Source organism: Mustela nigripes, chromosome 6 (genome assembly GCF_022355385.1).
Source record: "Mustela nigripes isolate SB6536 chromosome 6, MUSNIG.SB6536, whole genome shotgun sequence".
NCBI classification, from domain to species: Eukaryota; Metazoa; Chordata; class Mammalia; order Carnivora; family Mustelidae; genus Mustela; species Mustela nigripes.
The window spans coordinates 71,710,307-71,732,337 of record NC_081562.1 but is presented as its reverse complement, the minus strand read 5'-3'; the positions used below and the strand labels follow the sequence as shown (position 1 = coordinate 71,732,337).

General features: G+C 39.7%; 1 protein-coding gene across 1 annotated transcript; it reads right to left on the bottom strand.

Moving 5' to 3' along the window:
- Positions 1-5,517: 5,517 nt before the first annotated feature.
- LOC132020303 (sulfotransferase 6B1-like) lies at positions 5,518-21,658 on the bottom strand. Its single transcript, XM_059404491.1, has 6 exons — positions 21,514-21,658; positions 18,978-19,162; positions 16,460-16,586; positions 10,171-10,265; positions 9,839-10,025; positions 5,518-5,636 (listed from the first exon to the last, which is right to left on the bottom strand). Exons 1-6 carry the CDS (start codon positions 21,656-21,658, stop codon positions 5,518-5,520), a joined length of 858 nt encoding a protein of 285 aa, XP_059260474.1.
- Positions 21,659-22,031: the final 373 nt, after the last annotated feature.

Below are 22,031 nucleotides of genomic sequence, written 5' to 3'. Positions count from 1 at the left end.
AGCAAGGACTTTTAAATCCTCCATTTTGCCAGATGGGGAAACTGAGGCACAGAGAGGTCAGACACAAGTTGGCAGAGAGACAGAATTCGAGACAGAGAATTCCCCAAAGTAGCAGATTATGGGGCACCTGGGTGGCTCAGTGGGTTAAAGCCTCTGCCTTCAGCTCAGGTCATGATCCCAGGGTCCTGGGATCAAGCCCTGCATCGGGCTCTCTGCTCAGCAGGGGGCCTGCTTCCTCCTCTCTCTCTGTCTGCCTCTCTGTCTACTTGTGATCTCTATATGTCAAATAAATAAATAAAATCTTTAAAAAATAAAAAAAAATTTAAAAGAGTAGCAGATTATACCTTTGGTGTGAAGGACGAGACAGTGTTAATCAAAGTGTGATGGTCCCTTGACCACCTTCATCAAAATTCTATATAATCATCATTAAATATAATAGTTGTTAACATAGATATTCTAGCCCCATGCCAGAGCTACTGAATCGGGACCTCTGGGATAAGGTCTGGCAATCTGCATTTCAGTAAAATTCTGTCAGGTGACTTTTGTGCACACTAAATTTTGAGAATCCTTGAGAAAAGTGACATTGGGAAGCCCACCTTCCCTGGAAGGGAAGAGAGAGACTGAGCCTCAGAAAGTGTAGTAGGGATGGAGTCTGAGTTCAGGAACTAGCCCATACCTCTTTAACAGACACTTCACACATGCTGGAGGCCTTCTTCCTGATTACCTGCAAGCCTCAATGTTCCTGCCCCATGCAGCACCCCTCCACCCAAACAGGGTGGAGGCCCCCCTGAACTCAGGGCTTCTCAACCTTGACTACACACTCAAGTCACCGAGGGAAACCTTAATATCAAACAGATGCCTGGAACTAAACCAGACCAATCAAATCCTAAGCTCCGGATATGGGGCCCAGAGAAGAGAGATTTTTTTTTTTTAAAGGTTTTTTTGTTTGTTTTGTTTTAGATTATTGTCATATGCAGAGTCAATAACTCCTGTCTTTGAGCAGCAGTTCTCAAACAGAATCTTAAGCAAGTAACTGAGGGGTGATTCTCATGCAAATTCTGCAAAATACTCTTTGAGACACTGTCTTAAATAATATGAAGGTAGAGCAGGGGAAAGAATCCCAAGAGAAAAAAATTTTTTCCGTTAGACTGAGACCCTTCCAGGCAGCATTAAAGTATGATTGACCTGGGGTATCCAGCACCAGTCTGAAACCCCATGTGAGAGACCGAGCAGGAGGGGTCTGTCAAAGGCCCTTGAGCTGAGCCACAGTGTCTCTCCCCTCCTGCCTGACCACGCAGCCAGAGGATTGCATTTTGCAAAATTTGCAGCCCAGCTGGCCATGTGGGCCCTCCAGGTTCCCTGCTGTGCGGTGATGGATCCACCGCAAGGCAGGTGGATCCTTTATGTAGGAGGGACCGCTGTCTCCCAGTGGCAGTCTCCAGAGCTCCTTTATGGACCCCATTCCTGACTTTATGCCGAGACGTAGGCCCCGAGAGCTCTGCCATTGCACTTCTCTTGTGGAAATATCACCCTCCACTTGGGGACGTAACTTCCGAAGAAGCAACACCTTCTGGTTTGTTCCTCAGTGTTTTCAGGGTATGAGACAGCACCAGGAGTCCATTCTAAGGGATTTCCTACCCTCTTCCATCAGTAGGAAAGTAGTGGGCTGGGGTGCCTGGGTAGGTCAGTTAAGCTTCCGACTCTCAATTTCATTTCAGATCATGATCTCAGGGTCGTGGGATCGACCCCTGTGTCAGCCTCCATGCTCAGTGCAGAATCTGCTTGAGATTCTCTCTCTCTCTCTCTCTCTGCCACTCCCCTGCTTGTGTTCTCATTCTCTCTCTCTCTCACCACCTCCCAAAAAAAGTAGTGGGCTAAGTCTCCTGAAGGAAACCCTTTTATATCCGCTTAGCAGAAAGCCTACAGTCCTGGCGGGAGGAGAGCAACAGAGATAAGGAATCCAAATGAAAACAGGGTCCAGTGTCTGAGTCCTGTTCCTTCCATCCTCTACCCACTCCCTGCACCAACACCCTCAGCCCCTCAGCCTTCCCAGATCTCAGGCTCAGTGCCCCCGAGGGAAGCACTTCAAAGCAAGGGAAAGGTCTGGCTTACATGGGCCCTCAGGGGTCATTTTGTGCACTCCCCTCATTTTATAGAAATAAGTGATACTGGCCACGTTCTCTTTGAATTTCGGATTGTTTCCCTCATAGCAGAGACGGGGCCGAGGCCAGACTTTAGAGAGCCAGGAGCTTCCCTGAGCCAGAAGACCACTGTCCCTCGTGGTGTTGCTCAATGAGGCCTGTCAAACGCCCTGGCTGCTTGTCCTTCTTGCGTAACGGGCCCTTTGCTGGGCCGACACCCCAGAAAGAGCACGGTAATGAAGCTTGTCACCGCAGCCTCATCACCCTTGGGCTTCAGTTTGCTTGTATTCCCTCCAGGGCCCAGGGCATCCCTCCTCAGGTTGCATGAATCTCGGAGGAGAAACGTGACTTCGCCCCTTGGGCAGCAGAAGCTTATACCCTCAGTTACAAATCAGAAGCTAAACATTCACCAAACGGGACAGGCGGAAGCAAAGGAAGAACAAAATGGGATAGTTATTGGATTGGCTAGACCAACATTTTGGGGCAAAATTACTATCAAGGTTATTCACTTGTGTATTTAGCCGAAGTATTTAAAGTATTTAAAAAATACTTTTGCTGGAGAAAAAAAAATAAACAACAACAACAACCAAAAAACAAAAACAAAACTTTTCAGGACCCTTTTCTAGTTCAACTGTATATTTCCATACTAGCTAGCGGAACTTAGCTGGTTTCACTAATTTATTTTAATTAAATTCTCTTCGGATCAATGCCCCAGAAATGTGCCCTCTGTCCCGCACCCCTGGCCAGTTGTCGCAAGGATGGTTTGGAACGACTGCCTCTCTCTTCAGTTGTCATTTGTCCAGATCCCGTGGACTACCAGACGTTCACGAAATGAAGGAGAGATTGCACTACTGACAATGGTGAAAGACCTGTATTTTCTCATCTCCAGTTGATAAGACTTGATCCTACAAATGAATATAAGCCTTTGAAATAAAGAGCACGTTCGAACTGAACAGAATTACGTGTTCAGAACTGTACCTGTTTACATATATACATGTATATCATGGGCATACACTGGCTCAGATTTGTACGCCTCTTAGGAATTATAGTTTGAGATATTCCTTATCATGCCAGGATTAAGGGTAACCCAGCCAGTCAACACTTAAGGATGAGGAAACCCTCATAACTATTATACCAGTTGTCATGAACATTTTAAGCTACTAATGATTATATTACAAACAAACAACAACAACAACAAAATGTCCCAATTTATTTACCCAAATCTGCTTAGTTACAGCTTAAGATTATGCTCCTGGAGCTTTGAAAGGATAATAACCCAAAATGTCCTTACCTAAATGGTGTTTAGATACATGGTATTTCTCTGAAATTAGTTTCTTAATTATCAACTGGGAGGCTAGGTGGAGAGATGCGTCCTTACTTAGTCCTGTTTCCTGCGCCTTTTCATTTTCAAAATAGCCCAAAAGACAGTTTCCCACTTCTTCCCCCTGCTAACTCCTTAGAAAATTCCATCTATGTCTGTGTATTTAGAGAAAGGACCGATAATTATTTCATTCAACTAAATTAAAAATAAATAAAACCAATGTGAATGTTATTTAAATGTTGTATTATTCCTCTTTGACTCTGATAATTAATATTTCATAAATGTGTGAATGAACTGCTTAAATACAAAAAAAAAGCATCTCTGTTTTATAATCTTACACATTACAAGGAAAAATTATAATGAAGTAAAGAAAGGTTAAAAGCACACAGACATGCAACCCCCCACAGACTTCTCCACCAGATTTATTTACCTTAGAGGTGGGGGACAGTTACAGGCTATCCTTACCATTTATAATTCATCTTTGTTTACCTTTATGTTTGAAGGAAGATGGATAAGGCCTTTCATTACACACTGAATGAATTAAGAGATATTAAAAAGCAAGACTCAGTAGTATTTTGGGACTGGTTTGATTCGGAAAGTGGAGAGAAAACAAGGAATTAAATATGACTGTAAGCGTTCCTGCCTGTAGGACCAAGAAGTTGAGCAGGTAGAGATGCAGAAATGAGTCCCTTCCTTCTTTAAATCATTCATCCACTCATTCATTCTTCCATTCAACACATTTTTGTTGAACAATTTCTGAGGGCGATACACTGTGTCAGTCACTAGAGAAGCCACCCAGGGCCTTCTGTAAGGATATGATAAAATTGGGAGGGAAAGACTCACATCCTGTGAAGAGTAAAGCAATAATAGATGAAAATATAGGATCAGGTTGAAAAAAGAACTGACTAATGCAGACATGAAGCACTAGCAGGATACAGAAATTAGGGCAAGTGGGGAACAGTCCTGGAACTGAGTGTTCTGGAACGTGTAGCATTCAACTGTCTGTGAACTCAGTTCGCAGCCGTTTGTGAAGCACCCATGAGGAGGGCTGTCCGAAGCTGTTGTGGCGGGAGATCCCAAATGAAGAGAACGAGAACATGAGCTCTAACTGGCAAGGACCTTACAGTCTAGACTAAGAGACAGACATTTACTTCATAATACAAGACCTGAATGAGTAAGAGTGGGAAGGGAAGGGTCCCTGGGGGGCCAGTGAGGGACAATGGAGAGCAAAGGGGATAGGGGACAGAGTTATCAGAGCAGGCTTTCCTGACTAGCATGTCATGCCAGTGTTACTTTAACATGAAAGAGTACCTTTTCATTCTTTCTTTTCACCAATTGTGATCATTTGATATAATCTGCCTGTTCGGTGTTCCACCTCAGTAAGACTGTTTGTTTGTCATTGTTCTGATAATGGACAATGGAGAACACTTCTACACAGACACCAGAGAATGCTGAAATGAAAGTGTTTGTTTAGAGGTCATTGTGTCCAAAGAGGCCGAAAATAAATTCTTCTCAGACATTGGCTATTTTAGATAATCCCTCGCCCCTTTTGCTGTACATTAATGCAGTTTATAGAACCCCTGCAGTGACGCTCCCTCTGAATAGAAATAATCTCCTTCCCTTAAGAATATCCTAAAAGCACATGTATAACTCGGCCATTTCAAAATCGCATATTATTTTTTTTTACTAATAATTCTCTGCTACCACCAAATATAGTAATAACAGTCTCTCATACGTGACACTTTTGACACATTCATGAAGTGTCCATTTCTCACTTAAAGAAATATCTGCTTTTCATACTGGTAAAAAATTATATTTATTTATCCCCCAAGTACTGCATCCCACAAAATGCAAAGTGGTCTTTTTTTAAAAAATAAATATTTTATTTATTTATGTTTTTGAGAGAGGAAGCATGAGTGGAGGGAAAGGCAGGGGGAGAAGGAGAAGCAGGCTCCCCGAGGGGACCCCCGGGTTCAGGACCTGATCTGAAGGGAGGTGATTAACCCACTGAGCCACCCAGGTGCCCCTGGAAAGTGGTTCCATTTCCCATTTATATTAAGAGTAATCTTCAAAGTGTCTTGCTAGTTCACTGTGTTTCATTTTCTCCGTGAATAGTTCATCAAATACTCTCCTCTGCTTTGAAGTAAAGTAGTTTATCCAATCACCCACCGCTCCTGGAAAAATTGGAACAGACAAGAATCCATTTAAATATCCAGTATGCACAAAAGAAATCTGTCAGATTTGCAATAAAATGTGAATGATTTCATTTCTTGCTGATAAGATGATGCGGGGTTATTCTTTTCCACGTTTGCGTATTTGTTGTTTCCAATCTCCTCAGTAATGGTTGCATATTCATATATACAGTGTAAAAAGTTAATTCTTAAAAAGAAAACAAGATTCAGATATATAAAGGTTCTAGGTTTTATGATAGCAGGCAAAGAAATGTCTCAGCCAACCTTAGTTAAAGCATAAAAGCCGGGGTGCCTGGGTGGCTCAGTCGATTAAGGCCCCGACTCTTGGTTTTGGTGCAGGTTGAGATCTCACGGTTCTAAGGTCAAACCCTGTTTGGGGCTTTTGAGTGTGGAGTCTACTTGATATTCTCTCTCCCTCTCCCTGCCCTTCCTACTTGTGCTCCCTCTCTGTCTCTCAATCTCTCTCTCTCCCTAATAAATAAATACATCTTAAAAAAGAAAAAAAAAACATGAAAGCAGACAAAGTGGACACAATGTCACTTATTTCCCTGCCTGTGCACCTATGAAGCAATGACCCTATCACCGGCCTGGGCAATCAGTCTCTCTTCTTGATTCAAGTATAATTAGCACACAGTGTGTTACAATAATTTCAGCAGTTCTGTGTGTTACTCAATGCTGATCATGATAAGTGTACTCTGAAACCCTTTCACCTGTTCCACCTTAATGGGTCTCACTGTAAGGAAATGTACTTTACAACATTGATAACTGTTGAAAATATCAGCACTAAGTTAGTTGTGTGATGTCCTCACCTTTGAACGAGGTGTTTGGAGAGCAAAATCAGATCTATCCTTCCTTCGGTCCATCAGCTCAGTCCATCTCCTGATCCTACAGGTCACCCTCAGCCTTGGCCACAGCGCCAACCCTGCAGGACCACTCTTCTTGCCTCTACCAAGCCCCAACCCTGGATCTTGCCCATCACGGCCTTTAGTCACTTCTGGCCCCAGGCTTCATTCCCGGGACCTCAGCGTATAGATGCTGTTGCGCATCATCTTCCCATATCAGTACTTCCTTCTCAGCAATGAAAGTTACGGGAAGGAGGGTAAGACGGCTGGGATTCAAATTTTCACTCTACCAGCAACTAGTTGCACAACTTTGTTGAGGTGCTTGGCATCTTAGTAAAATGTAACACTATGAACACCACCCTCAGAAGTCTGCTGTCAAGTGTAAGATAACTCCAGTAATGTGCCCGGCACATAGTCAGCCCACAGTAGATGCTGGCTATTTGCACTCCACAGTCTTCCTAGCTACATAGTATGGATGTGATGTGTGGATCACATACACGCATGTGATGTATGGATGTGATGTAGTACATTTAACGCTTTCTGATTAGAGGCCAATTGAGTGCATTTTAGGTTTTCAATGTCATGGACAATATTACAACATGCATCCTGTCCATACATCTTTCCCTAGTCCTTTAATATCCTCCCTAAATTTTAGTACGTAGGGGCCCTGGGACCTCTGACACTGACATGGACCATTCTGTATCTATGCCTACCACCTTATCTCCATAGACAGTTTCTAGAATATCAGCTCCTTTTCTGACTTTAAAGCCAACTGCAGGCATGAACCCTCCTCTGTACGGGGAGGAATATCTCTTGCACCAAGGAGTCTGAATCACCCACTTCAGTCATTTACTTAACATGATTATTTTCAGAGGATGGATCCCTACTCCCACCTCGTCCAGCCAATAGAAGGAATAAAGTGAATGGACCCATCCTGTGTTTAATGCCTCGTATAGTCCAAATTTAGCAATAGGCAGTCATGGGGACCAGGATCGGGGTTAACCTTCTGTGTTTTGTCTGATCCTATATAAGGAAACCACTTTCTGCTAGAAATAAATGCATTAAAATTAATGTTTGTTGTCTACAATTATATTGATAGGGTTTCACCTGGGGATATTTGTAGGGTTACTACCTCTGTTTTCATTAGAGTAAAATTTCCCAAGTCAGTAGGATAACACAGGTGAAAACTGTGTATTTTGCTAATCAGATCTCAAAGGTCAGTGATAAAAGATATCAATAGAAGCACTGGATTCCATGAAACATCAGAACTTCGGCATTTCTCATTCTCTTTACCATAATCCCTCCCAATCTCTGTTTCGGGCGTCTTTGCTTGTTTTACCTGCTTTCATGCATCCTTCATGCATCCTTTTCTAAATCCTCCCTGTCTCCCCTGGATCCTCTCTCCCACTCAGCCTAATCTTTTTCTTGACCCCCCTATGTCATCTTGCTCTTGTCCTCTGTTTTCAAACTTCGTGGAAGAGTGGTCCTTATCTGCTCCATCCCTTCGTTCTCTCTCATCTTTTTAATCCCCTCAATTTGCCTCTCAGCGCCACCACTATGGAAATCACCCTCAGAATTCATGAATGATAAATGGCCACGTTTGACCCTAGCTTTCTTCGTAATTCTGGCTGATTTCCTTTCCTGGCTCGTCTTAGCTCTTTCATTCCCGTTGATGCTACGGTCTCTAGGGCTTCCCTTTCTAATCCTTTCCCTACTAGTCCTTCCCACCCACGCTGAAGAATTTTACTTAATTCCACAAATTGCCAATGGCTCCTAAACTGACTTCTGAGCTGAGGTCCACCAAAAACTGGCTCCCTGCCACTACCCAATTATGACCCTCCATGTTTCCTATCTGGACTATTACAATAACCGCTTACTGGACTTTCTGCCTCTGGTTTCTAAACAACTCTTCTAAACTTCCCACCTGACTATTATTTTCAGTTCCCTTCTTAAAACAGCAAACAGAGAGAAAAAGACCCCCTCATAATATACAGAGAGCTTTTGGTCTCTGGCCCCAATTTTTATCTCCCTCACTCTGCTCCACACGTCATATACCCTTCTAGAACAGGAGACTAACTGCTCTTTTTAAAAGAAAATCCAGTCCAATCCCATGGTGGTTCTGGACTTTTGTTCTTGCTGTTAGCTCTTGCTGGAATATATTTCTTCCCTGTCATTTTGCTGGTAAATGCTTTCTGCTTATGCTTCCAGTCCCAGATCCAATGTCACCTCCTCACCTACTTTGCTGAGGAAAATTTATCTCACCCTTATTCATGTTGCTATTCACAGCTGCTCATACTACTAATAAAGTTGTCAGTCACCTGACATTATGATCTTCTGAAGGACAAGACTATTTTACTTAATTTTTGAATCTTAGTTATTAGAAAATAGTTTATTAATCAATATTTGCTGAATTGAGTTCTCTCCTCCCTCCCAGTCCTGGATTTTGCAACTATAAGAAAATGAAAAATGAACCACCAAAAAAGACAAAAAGTGACTTGCAAAATTAAGGGACTATCTGATGCATATGAGTTAGCCAATATTTGCTTTGGGAGGAATTCTATTCAGATGAGCTAAAAAATGGAAACAAAGGTGTGTTTTCTAGTAGGAAACCTGAGTACCTAAATGTAGAAAATTTTGTCATTGTAAGTTATGAAAAATTTGAAGAATGTTCAAATATTTCTCCCTGGGGTCTGGATTAAAATTCACACGGGTATCAAAATGATTCTATATCTGGATGAACCCAAACTACTTCTAAGTTACATGTTAGGAAGTAGTAGAGAAGATTTACTTCCTTCTCTTTGGGTTTTCATGCAGAGAAATACGTTGGATAACACAGCCAGCTTCTCTCTCTGCCCCGTACTTCTGTGGGGTGAGTTATTTGGTGAGTTTGGGAAAGTGCACTGTCCACATTCATCAGCTCCCTTCTCTCTTCTGAAAAAAGCACATGTCATGTACCACTCTCCACCGTGCTCTCTGTGGGAGGCCTCAGTGCAGGGACAGGACTGCATTTGATTGTGACTGAGCAAGCATGTTTGCAAAATTTAGGGTAAGTTATTAGCAAACACGCAAGGCTGCAAACCCGAGGCCCATTCTTCAGGGAGTTTTATCATTTCCATCTGTTTGACACCTGTGTCTTTCTCTCAATTGGTTCATAACTGGGTATGAAAATCTCAATTTCTGGAAATAATGTGCCTTAAAAAATTTGTTTAATAAACATTCACTCAGGGATGACAATGAGCAATCCATTGTGGAAGAGGTAGGGTGTATGATGGTAAAATGAGAGTTAAAAATTATAAAATGGCACTACTTCCAGCCAGAGTACCACATCCCTTTTTGACTTACCTTTTCTAAATACCAGGTTCCTGTTAGATGTGAGGGCGCAGATGGTATGATTTGGATCACAGTTTTCTTTGGCTGCGTTATTTTTCATTTCACTGAATGACGTTTTCTGAGCAATCTTATTAATTTCACTGTCGCTCACATTTATACCAAGGAAAGTAGTTATTTTCTTGATGCTTTTAGAAAGATCCTAAGCCATAAGAAAAATTATTTTTAAAAATGTGTAACTCAACAAAACACCAAATTCATTCCCTCAACCCTGAAAACAGAATTTATTGATTTTCTGTTTTCATTTGACTTAAATTTCGATTGTTGAAATGCTAGGAAGGACTTACTTTCTTCATTTCTTCATAGAATATAATTAGAATGTTTTCGTCATTTTTGTGCTCTTCCCAGCTTAAAACGTGATCAAACCAGGATCCATAAACAACTAAAAGGAAAAATGAATTGTGTGAATATTCAAGATCATGAGTTGGCATCCCAGGATTCTTCCCACTTCACCAAAGAAGGCAAAATAAGGCACACACGTATTAGATTCTGGAGTGAAGGGGTTTTACTTAAGAATTGTTGAATCACTATAGTGTACATCTGAAACTAATATAACACTGTATGTTAACTATACTGGGTTTAAAATGAAAAAAAAAAAGAAAATGTTAATTACATATGTTAATACCATGTCATTCACTATCTATGAAGAAACTTATAATTAGGTTTAATAAAATTCAATAATTAAAAATTAAATAAGATCTTAAATATTTTTTTAAAAAGTTTCCTTAGAAGAACCCAATTATAAAACACTACTGTTTCAACTAAATGCAATATTAAGAAATGAAGCTGGATGGCTGTATCTTTTAATAAGGCTGTGGGTTTTTTTTTTCTTATTTTGGTAAATATCTTTTTATCATCATCAGAAGTTACAGCAGAAATACAGAGATACACATTTTCCCAATAATTTTGTTCCGATAACTACTTTGGATCTTGGAAGAAATAGAGAAACATTGAGAATTTGTTACTTTCTTCCTGTAAATGGCATGCTTTGTATAAGTTCTTAGCATAAAAAGTTTATAAACTTTCTCAAAAAAGTGGTGGGAGAGAAAAGAAGTCTATTCATTTATCTTAGTTCAAGTTTGCAAAATACAGTGTAAGGGCTTTAAGAGTAGTTGATATTATCTCTTTATTGTTCTGTTAATTTGACAGATCTCAAAAATGTCCAGGGCTGGAAGTAAAATGTTACCATGCAAAATAAATCATCAACTGTGATGATAAAAAACAGAAAGTGAGCAATTTCTTGTACCACAGAAAGTTGACTAGCTTGATAATCTGAAGTATATAATAGAGTAATTTAAAATACTGGGTATACATCTTTCCATGCATCCTTATTATCCATAGATGTAATACTAGCTAATGCCCAAATTATAAAAGAGTTCCTCCACTCACAATGTTCTGAAGATCTGCTGACTATTGATTCATTTAATAAGCATTTATGAAGCCATTAGTGTCTATCAGATACTGTGCCATATCGCTTTTAAACACGAAACTTTTGAATAAATTGATGTGTCATTAACTCCTAGCTAACTGCAATTGTTTACAGTTTCAGCCCCTGGGGAAGTAAAGGGCAAGAAAATAATCAGAAGGCATTTGTAAAAGACCAGACTTCCGGGACTGTGATGGTATCATTACAGAGCCTGATTTTCCACCCCCAGGGGCCCAGAGGGTTGTAAAGCAAGAACAGGTGTTTGGAAGGACTTATAGGTCTCCAGTTCCCAGCATTCTCACTTGCCAGTTCAGTGACTTACAAAATACTATATCTTGGAAGGAACCAAATTACCCTATCAGTGATAAGGAGTTGACCTAAGAACTGCCAGCCTATTGCCAAGAACAATCACAGGGTGAAATAGAGCACTGATTTTTCTCTCTTAGGAGTGTAGGCAGTGAACTGGTCTCTGTTGACTCAGACTATGCTGGCAGTTGCCACCTGCATCACCCCTGCCCCTGGGTAGCTGCAGCCCAGCCCCGGTGGAAAACATCACCACCCTCCATACTGTCAGGGAGCCCAGGCTTCTGTGCCTCCGCTCCCCTGAGCCTGGGCAGGAAAAGAGACCCAGGGTCATGGCCGGTGGCTACCTGTGATTGACTGGAAATCACAGGAAATCGCTGGAAATCACATACATTGGCAGGAAATGTATTCCAACATACCCCAAATAAATGTAAGAAAAATCTTTTGGATCATAGCCTGCTATCATTTGACAGCCAGATATTCTATTATTAATTAATTAATTTATACTACGTCTTGTTCCAAAAAGACAGAAGAATCTAAAGAAATTGGCTGCCTGGGTCTTCCTTACCCATGTAGAGAATTATACTCTGGATCATTTTTTTAATCCAAATCCTCATTGTCCAGACCTAGGGCTTTAAAGAAAATACAGTTTCCAAAACAGAGACATAAAAATCTTTTTTTTTTTTTTTTCTGGGAAATGCTTTTCTCCACATCCTTCACTTAAAGTCAGAATTTTCTACTACCTCCTGCATGGCCTTCCTTCTGTTATCCAGAATAACTTGTTCTCCCCGAAATGCCCTAACCAGAATAGTTGCTCTTACTTGGCCAACCCAAGTGTGTTAGGGTCTGGACTGTGCATCGGCAATCTCACGGCTTCCTATCAACTTCCAGAACTCCTCCCTCTGAGATAATCCAGACTCCTACAGGACTCGTGTCCTTTAAATATATCACTCTTCTTAGCCTTATCTCTGTCAGAAGTGGACTTTTTGATCTGTTCCCAGCGGTCATGGAAGACTCTGATCTTAGGACACAACCTCCTGGGGCAACTCACGTCTTGTCACCCACCTGTTGATGGACAGCTTCTGCAAATACCCTACTTAGACCACTTATGTCCTTTTCAATCCTCATTTTCTTCCCCTTGTTCTTCTCCCCAACCTTTTTCTAGCTAAAACCTTCAACTTCCCTTTTTCCTTTATTGTTTATTTCAACCACCTGAAAAAACACTCAGTATTGAATCAAAGCACTTTACCTTCTTTTCTCCTGAGCTCTGCTGAAGAAATTTATACAACTCTATACTGACACCATTGCAAATTCATTTCTCCAGCCTTAAGGGTACTGAGGCTGCCTAGCAAACTTATTTGTCCTGCATTAACATTTTCTCCTATTTTCCACATCAGCGATTTCAAACCTCCCGCACTTTCTGCAAACCCTTTGTCCCACTCCTATCCAGTTTCAAGAACATCTTAATTTCTAGTTTCCAGAAAGCACTCTGATGATTGTGCAGAAATTCACGAGCACGAAGTGCCTAGGAAATGTGGAGTTCTTACAAAAGACTGGAGAGGGGGCTAGTGGGAAAAAAAAGTATGGTGCTAAAATATTTCACTAGATACTAATCTGTCAGAATATTGCCAGAACACAATTTACAGTTACTATTTAATTTGAAAAACTAAAATGTATTTGTAAACTGTCTGAAAGGTAAATCAGATGATTAGACAAATGTGTGGCTATCTATGTCTTTATAGTACAGTCTCCTCATACAATGTGTATATACTTATGTTTTGGAAACGGGTATAGGATATCATGATGTTTCAGTGTAAAATAATCTTTCTAGATAAATACCTACATGGAAACTTTCCACCCGAAAGTGAAACTATTTAAAAAGTCTTTGCCTGCCTTTAAAAGTCTATGTCTAGGGGCACTTGGGTGGCTCAGCTGATAAGCATCTCCCTTCGGCTCAGGTCATGATCCCGGGCTCCTGAGATCAAGCCCTGCATCAGGCTCCCTGCTCTGCAGGAAGCCTGCTTCTCCCTCTTCCACTCCCTTTGCTTATGTTCCTTCTTTCACTACCTCTCTCTCTCTCTCTCTCTCTGTCAAATAAATAAATAAAATATATATTTTTTTAAAGTCTACGTCCAATAGAATGAGTAGATTTCTACAGTAAATTTCTAGTCGTGACTTCATTTGAACATCTAAATAGTCCTACATAATCCAAGTCTGGGCCTCAAAATGATTAAACAACTTGTCCACAGTTATACAGGGGATAAATTAGAGTTAAGACTTGATCCCTCTTCTTCTGTCTCCATAGACAGTTCTATTGTATCATGTTATCATTGGCAGGAGAAAGAATCCTCTCCTCAAAGAGTAGTCACTGAAGGACATCCCTGCAATATAGTCACCTACCTTTGACAGGAGAACAAGCAACCTTATATTATAAATACTGTTCCACTCAAGTAAATTTTAAAAAGCTTTAGCAATTCACTGCTTACTCCGGTGTCAGCAGGATTTGCCCAGGCTAGATTACCCGATTATATAATACACAGCAGATCTCTTTGCAATTAAAAATCTATTAACGCATGTGGCTGCGTTAATAAAATAAAAAAAAAAAAAATCTATTAACGCACCTAGAAGGTATAAAAGAATCATCTGGAATATTTTCTCCAACTAACTGCCCTTCCCAGATACTCTGCTTTGACGTCAGATAATGGGGTGGTAGATGTCCTCGGACAGCTAGTTTGCCTCCCTGCGTATGGACTGAGTTGCCCTTTTTGTGGCTACACTCATAGAAAAATAATCTCTAGAACACGAGCGCTAACAGGCCTGCTTTATACTGTTCTCAGGTCATACCCAGAGCACTTCTTCTGGGCAACTTGTCTTCTGGGCACTCCAAAACGGTAGAGATGGAGCCAAATTAGAGCTTGTGCAGCAGCGGGAGGGGTAGTGACCCCCACGGTGTAATAATTGGAGACAAACGTGGCTTTTCTTTTCTTGAGGAAAAGCAGACTCAAGATCTGTTTTGTTTTTTTTTAAATAATGTATGTATTTAAACTCTGTTCACTCCAAAAATGGAATGAAGGCAGAGTGAAGCATGTTAACTATCTTCAAATATTTAGAAGGCTATCGTGGGGAAGAGGAATTAGTGATCAGAGGAACAGCTTCCTCTCTAGGCAAGCTATGCCACAGTGCTAACAGCAAGGATCTGGGAGACTGACACCTGAATTTAAACTTTGGCTCTTTATGAGTTATACAATTGTCTGGCCAGCCAACGTCTGCATTTCCCTCACCTACAAAATAAGAATGATACCTGGCTCTTGTGTTCTAGTGAGGATGGTAGGAGATTCTGTTTGCATAGCACTTAGTTAAGTGACTATATTACATAGTAAGATTTTTTTAAACATACACAGCAGATCTCTTTGCAATTAAAAATCTATTAACGCACCTAGAAGGTATAAAAGAATCATCTGGAATATTTTCTCCAAGTAACTGCCCTTCCCAGATACTCTGCTTTGATGTCAGATAATGGGGTGGTAGATGTCCTCGGACAGCTAGTTTGCTTCCCTGCGTATGGACTGAGTTGCCCTTTTTGTGGGCAACTCAATACATACATTATTTAACACAAATAATGTTAACAGTGCCGAGATGGAACGAGTCATTTGGGGGCAGGAGCTGGGGTGTGAACCTGTTGTCCAAATTAGGAAGTTCAAGTTTAGCTAGTACAATCCTTGAGAATTTTATAAAGGCAATTCAAACATGAGTTCGGTGATTTTAACCAGACAGTCTTCAATAGACCTGAAACTTTGACCTGAAAGTTTCGATCCTGAAACTTTGTGACTACTAAATGTTTGCCAAAGAGGAGCTCAACTATTGAGAGCATAGCATATTCTTCCATAGGGAACAGGGCAAAAGAAAGTGTTTAACGCAGTTCTCAATACCCTCCTGTTCAAGTTACACTTGCTGTGGCCCCTCTGAAATTAACAAGTAAAAGCTTAATCATTGGCAAGTGAAATAGGGAAACTAACAATTAAGCAGGTCCACCTCTAACCCCAGGGAAAAGGAAGATCCTGTGGGTACAAACCATTTCGAAATCCTGCCTCTTCTAAATTCTGCATCATCTTGGTACGTTATTTTTATTTAATGAAAGGGTTGAGAACTGTTTTTCGTTTTTGTTTTTAAGTGCTCCAGATACCCATGAGTCAGAGAGAAATTAATAAATTCAAAGGTCATGCATGGTTAGGCAAGATCAATATGCATTGCACAACTCAATCAAATGATGTATCAGTTTAGTATTTTCAGGAGAAATCACTTTTTGTTCTTATTTATAAAGCAAGTGTCAAGATAACTAATACTTTCATTTCTTTTATTTGGGGAATTTTATTCCTTTTTTTGGAGAGGAAGAGGGAGAGTGTGTGTGTGTGTGTGTGTGTGTGTCATTTGTTGGTGTTATTTTCCATTTAGGCAAACATAAGACATGTTTCAGGCTGCCTGTGAAGGTTTCAACTGTATCTTGCTCGACTCCAATCAATGCATAATTATTTCACTGGCAAAACTGATGGTATATGAAAAAAAAAAAAGTGATGCTTGATCAGAATTAATCTCTGTTTTACAAACATTGCTATCGGCTCAATAAGTAATTGCAAATCCGGACTACCTACAGGTGATAAGAAAGTCCATGAAGAAACAAAGTGAGAAAGAATGGCTTAGAAGTAAAAAAAAAAAAAAAAAAAAAAAACCAAAAAACTATTCCAATGTATTCCTGAAAATGGGTCGCTAGGATCCAGTTAAACTTTTAGAAAACGCTTTCATTTGGAGGGGAACTGTATATGATGAATAGAAATCATTGTTATATTTACCATCTCCTCTTAGGAAAAGCTCGAAAAATGCAGCCCAGGTTTCAATGCCAGGGAGATTCGGGTTATCTCTGTAGTAGTGGAATAAAGAAACAGCTGTATCTTTTGGATTCCTAACGATGTAGATAATCTGTTAAAAAAAAATCAGTTTATTTTTAGATGGAAACAGCCCCCATGCAAAACATGTTCTCAAAAAAAGCAACTGGACTTAACCTGTCCATGCTTACACTGATTATTATGCACAGACTCAGGCCAATGTTTCTCAAAAGTTAACGTGTGCAAGAATTATTCAGGAATCTTGCTAAAATGCAGATTCTGACACAGGGAGTCCAGCATGTGGCCAGCATTCTGCGTTTCTAATAAGCTCCCAGGAGAGGCTGGTAATGCCAGTCCACTGACCACGCTTTTTCAATTTAGGCACTAACTGTGGCCCCATCATTTTAGCAGTGGATTTGAGAACCCGTCTACCCATTTGTAGGACACGATTGCTTTCTTAATATAAAATTTTTTAACATAACATTTAAACAACTTTAATGTTATAACACGTGATTTAAATACACTCAGATTTCTTGTAAATTGTCTACTATTATTTATAGGAAGAATGATATTTTCAAATTTCATTTTCTACAGTTGAATCCTCCACAGAGCAGGAAATCTGAGCCACCCTCCTAATTTACACAAACACTGCCCCTGTAATCGGATTCAGTTTAATGCATTTCTGTTTAGTATGGACTATGGACTAGGCAGAGTGGAGTGTTCCCGGTCGGAGAAATAGGAGCAATAGGGCAGACACATGACCAGCTCCCTCAAAACAGTCAGGTGCAGGAGCGCGGAGTCATGAAGGTTATAACAGGGACGTCGGGACTGCAGGAACGTCCCTATTAAAAAAACCTCAGAAAACCAGGGTGAGGAGCTGAACTATTTTCCATCAGTGTCAGTGTTGCATGAGGACCAGATGTTCCACATGCTCTTAGATCGATAATCAGGTGGACACATTTTACGTAGGTAAGAAAGCGTTTACTGAGTCATGCTTGATACCTAACTATCGTTCTGTGCTATGCTCATAGTCCAGGAGTGGTGCGTGTAACCCACATGAACAACACCCGCCCCTCTTAGAGATGTGTAAAGTCCACTATGCACTGAGGTGAAAGCCACCTTTAGCCCCTGTTGTGTCCCCATTATCCTCTCTTCCTCTCCAGAGAAAATTATGGAGTAACTCAACATTTCAGGCTTACTCTCACTGCTCTCTGCTTCTGGAGCAGATTCACAGAAACCCAAAGCTCTGAAAGCCATTTAAAAATCCACTCACTCTTATTTTTTTTTAAAGCTGTTTTTAAAGATTTTATTTATTTATCTGACAGAGAGAGATACAGCAAGAGTAGGAACACAAGCAGAGGAACTGGGAGAGGGAGAAGCTGGCTTCCTGCCAAGCAGGGAGCCCAGTGCAGGACTCGATCCCAGGACCCTGGGATCATGACCTGAGCCAAAGGCAGACTGAGCCACCCAGGCACCCCTCCCCTCATAGTTTTAACAAAAAGGGATAAAGTGGTGGGATGGGAAGCCTTAGCCATCTAGTTGGAATTTTTTGTCTGTTTGTTTTGGTAGACAGAAGCATGCATCAGGACCTTTGGAGAACACCTGACATTACACGTCAGTATCCAGTGGGAAGGACAATGCAAACTACTAACACATTAATACGTATTTTGATAAAAGAGGTTAAAAGAAGTATTCTGTAATTATGTGTAGTGACATGGTAAGTAGACTTACTGTGGAGATCATGTCATAATATATACTAATATCGAGTCGTTAAGTGGTACATCCGAAACTAATACAATGTTATATGTCAATTAGATACTCAATAAACACACACATACAATATTCTGAGAAATATTAGGGGATGGTTGGAAGACATGAAGAGAAGGCAGAATAGTACTCTGAGAAAAAAATTAAATGTTAACTAAATATCAGGAAATGAGCTGAAAACAGACATTTCATGTAAGAGAGTTTGGAAGCAGAAAAAAAGATGGGGAGACAAAGATTAGGAAGAAAATATAGGAGGTTAACTAGGGTTGAGGGCCACAAGAGGAACTGATCATCTGACAGGCCTGCTGGAGCAGGAAAGCTTCCAGTAGCTTGTAAGCCCTGAGGGCTAGGCAGGGGGCAACAGAGGACAGATCATCCTCTTGGGAAACCAAGTGCAACCAGAGAATCTCATTTCCCATTAGGTTTGTACCTTACAACTCTGTCTTTACTGTGGTGGTTTTAAGAAGCCGCCCACCCTTTCTGAGCTTCAGTTTCTTTGCGGATGAAAGGAAAAATCTACTGTTACCTTTGTTGTAATGTGTTTACAAAACATAGCTTAATCTTTGCTACATTGTATGAGATGAATACTGTTATTTCTGTATCAAAGGAGGAAACCAAAGCTAGGAGAGCATCAGCAATTTTCCAAGAGTGGCAGAGCAAGAACCCAAGCCAGGTTTTCTGGTCTTCCCAAGCCTTTGCCCTTAACCACTGCACTCACCTTGCATTGTTTTTGCTTAATATTCACCGGTAGCATGTTGTAGCTCAAATGTGTGGGAATAACTCTTCTCTTACAGTTCATTTTTAGCTCGTCAAGTTTAGAAATGTCTCCCAACTCGATAGGAGACGTTAGATTAATTCGAGCATTGGGAATGTTCCCAATGACCTCTGCAATCCAGTGAGTACCTTCACATAAAAATAAAACAAAACACATTTTTTAAAATTAATTGAAACTCTTGATGAAATAAATATAGAAAATTAGCATGAAGTTATAATAGCAAGAAGCACATTAATTTTGTTATAAATAGTTATTATTACCACTTGACACCCATTGAAACCTGAGACACTTGTTGAAACACCAGAGGCATTAATTCATTTGACAGGAAGAGTCACACTTTAAAGCATGAAGAGACTGAGAACTGTCTATGCCTTTTTCTCAGCTTGAAATATTCTCCTGTGCTACACTGATCTCTAGCACCTTCTCTAATCCACAAATACGCAGATCTTGCCACACACAGTTCCTCACCGGTCCTGCAAGCTCATGCATCTTGCTCTTTTTTAAACTATCTTCTGAGTCTCCCGTCCCCTGGCATAACTGTTTACCCTTTCTGTCCCTCCCAGGTAGAACATACCAGTGTTTAGTTGCTACTGCTTGTATTCATGTATACTTCCCCATTTTCCCCTGGAAGATAGCCCCTGGATCTTATTTTTGTTTGTGTGCAAACAGAGTAGCCATGCAAACGAAGCCCTTGAACAATGAATAAATGCTACATTCAAACAGCATAAAGATACAATCCTATGCTACCATGAAGTCTGGAAGAAATACATAAAGCAAATGTGGGTATGCTCCAGTGTTGCAGACAATAGTAAACTGGAGCAGGGAAGTAAAAGTTTGGATGGGGAGGATGCTTTGCTGATTTGAAAGCAATGTTCCTAAAAAGTTTAAATCAGGCCTATTTCCTTTCCATTGAACTCATTTGTAATTCCAATTTGAAATCTGTTGTAATATTCACTAATTTATAGCTGAATAAATATTTAAATGGTGCTCTCATCTGCATGATGTGTTTTAAATGTAAGACTTTAAGATAGTAATGCTCATAAGTCAACTCTAATATTCATATAAACATGACTAATATAACTAATGACATTTCTATTATTTTCACAGGATGTATTGATTTATTCTGGTGAAGAAGACAGAATACGGTTTTGGATTGTATTCAGGGGACCTCCAGAGCTGGCGGGTGATATCAGTTTATAGGCATCAATATGTGCAGTGGAAACTTTATGTATGGTTGTTTATATAAGGTATAAACTAGGCACCTTCTCAAAGAACTTTAAAAGTATCATAAATTACTTTCTAAACTAACATATCAATTTAGGGTAAGGTATGTTTATTCACGGAGTGACCTACCACATAGAGAAAATACTGAGGTATTCTAGAAGCAATCACTTAATTTCCATCTGCAACACCATTTTCCAATAAAATAATTACATATGTGATTTACATTTATTCTCCAAAAACACCCTAGAAGGTCTATGTGAACTCTGTGTCTTCTAAAGGAGAGGGCTTCTTGGGCCTGATTCACAGTCAGATAAAAGGACTAAAATGCAGACATGATTTGAAAGAGCTAAACTCTTAGTTGCTGAATCATGCTAACAAGCATATGCCCATTCACACGTGTCCACTCTTCTGGAAATCACACCAGGCAGGTGGATATTACATATTCTGGCCACCTCTCAAAATTAAAAAGAATATATAATTAATTTAGATTATCCCCAGGATGCCATTATTCATAATGGTCCTTTCATGAGTGTATAACTATATATGGAAATAAACTTTGCATAAGAAGGCATAAAATTGAACATTAAAGTGGCACCTGGGTGACTCAGTTGGTAAAGTGTGTGCCTTCAATGCAGATCATCATTTCAGGGTCCTCAAATGGAGCCCCCATCAGTGGGCAGTCTGCTTCTCCTCTCCCTCTGCCCTTGCCCCCTGCTCCTGCTCTATCACTGTCTCTCAAATAAATAAATAAAATCTTTTAAAAAATGAACACTAAAAATACTTATGGTTTTTTATTAGCCCAGGAAAGAAATTATTCATTTACAAATCAATCATTAAAGTATGAATTGAACAAATCTGCTTATGGCCATGCCTGGTACAAGTACGAAGAGAGCTTCATAATGTTACAGACAATATGCTTATTATGTATATCAACATTTGTATACTTTAAGGAATAAAAGAGAAACAAAACTGTAGTAAAAGCTCTATTTGAATTTTCTTGAAACACAGTTTTCAGCTTTCTACTGTCAAACTTTTTCATTAAAATGAGCATTTAGGATACTTAAATTTCCTATGGATAAATTCTGAAAAATAAATGTTTTGTAAAAATTATTATATTTCTATAGAGTAGTCTACTATATTATTATATTATTATTATATTTTGATATAGTAGAATATTACATTATACTTATTTCTTATATTTCACACATTTTAAAATGTATTTATACATTTAAAAATACATTAAAATAAACTTTACCAGATTTTGGATAGGACACCAGAAACACATCATCTTCTCTTGCATTGAAAAAATCCAGGGAATTTAGAAGTTCTTCTGAAGACATAGTAGAAAAGAGAATCCCCTTGAATTTATGAAGAACACTTGACTGGTTCTGGAATGACATCTTTCGTCAAATGAACTAAAAAGTATTACTAAACACTAACTTTACACAAGGCACAGAATAAGTAAATTCCTTGATGTTAATCCTAGCTCAGTGGCAGGATAATCTTAGAATTACTAAACTGGTCTTTCAGCTAGAGGAATATGTATATATATACGTTTTGCAATTCTTCACAGGAGTAATTTTTAAACCATAACTAAGTCAAAGTCTACTGTGAAAATGATGTCACTTTCTTGATAACACATTACAAAATATTTCCTCCAACTTGACATTCAAAATAGTTTACATATAAGGCTATCAAGCTATCAGAATGTAATTATTATCTGAAAGGACCAGAGTTAATCAAATCCTTTGGCCTTAAAAAGAAAAGAATTAG

Bases quoted from the DNA above. Each gene is read 5' to 3' on its own strand.
- LOC132020303 (XM_059404491.1), bottom strand. From the start codon at position 21,658: ATGTCATTCCAGAACCAGTCAAGTGTTCTTCATAAATTCAAGGGGATT. The intron at 16,587-18,977 runs GTGAGTGCAGTG...TTTTTTTAACAG, and splicing joins TTAAGCAAAAACAATGCAAG to ATTATCTACATCGTTAGGAA. The intron at 10,026-10,170 runs GTAAGTCCTTCC...CTTATGGCTTAG, and splicing joins TCTATGAAGAAATGAAGAAA to GATCTTTCTAAAAGCATCAA.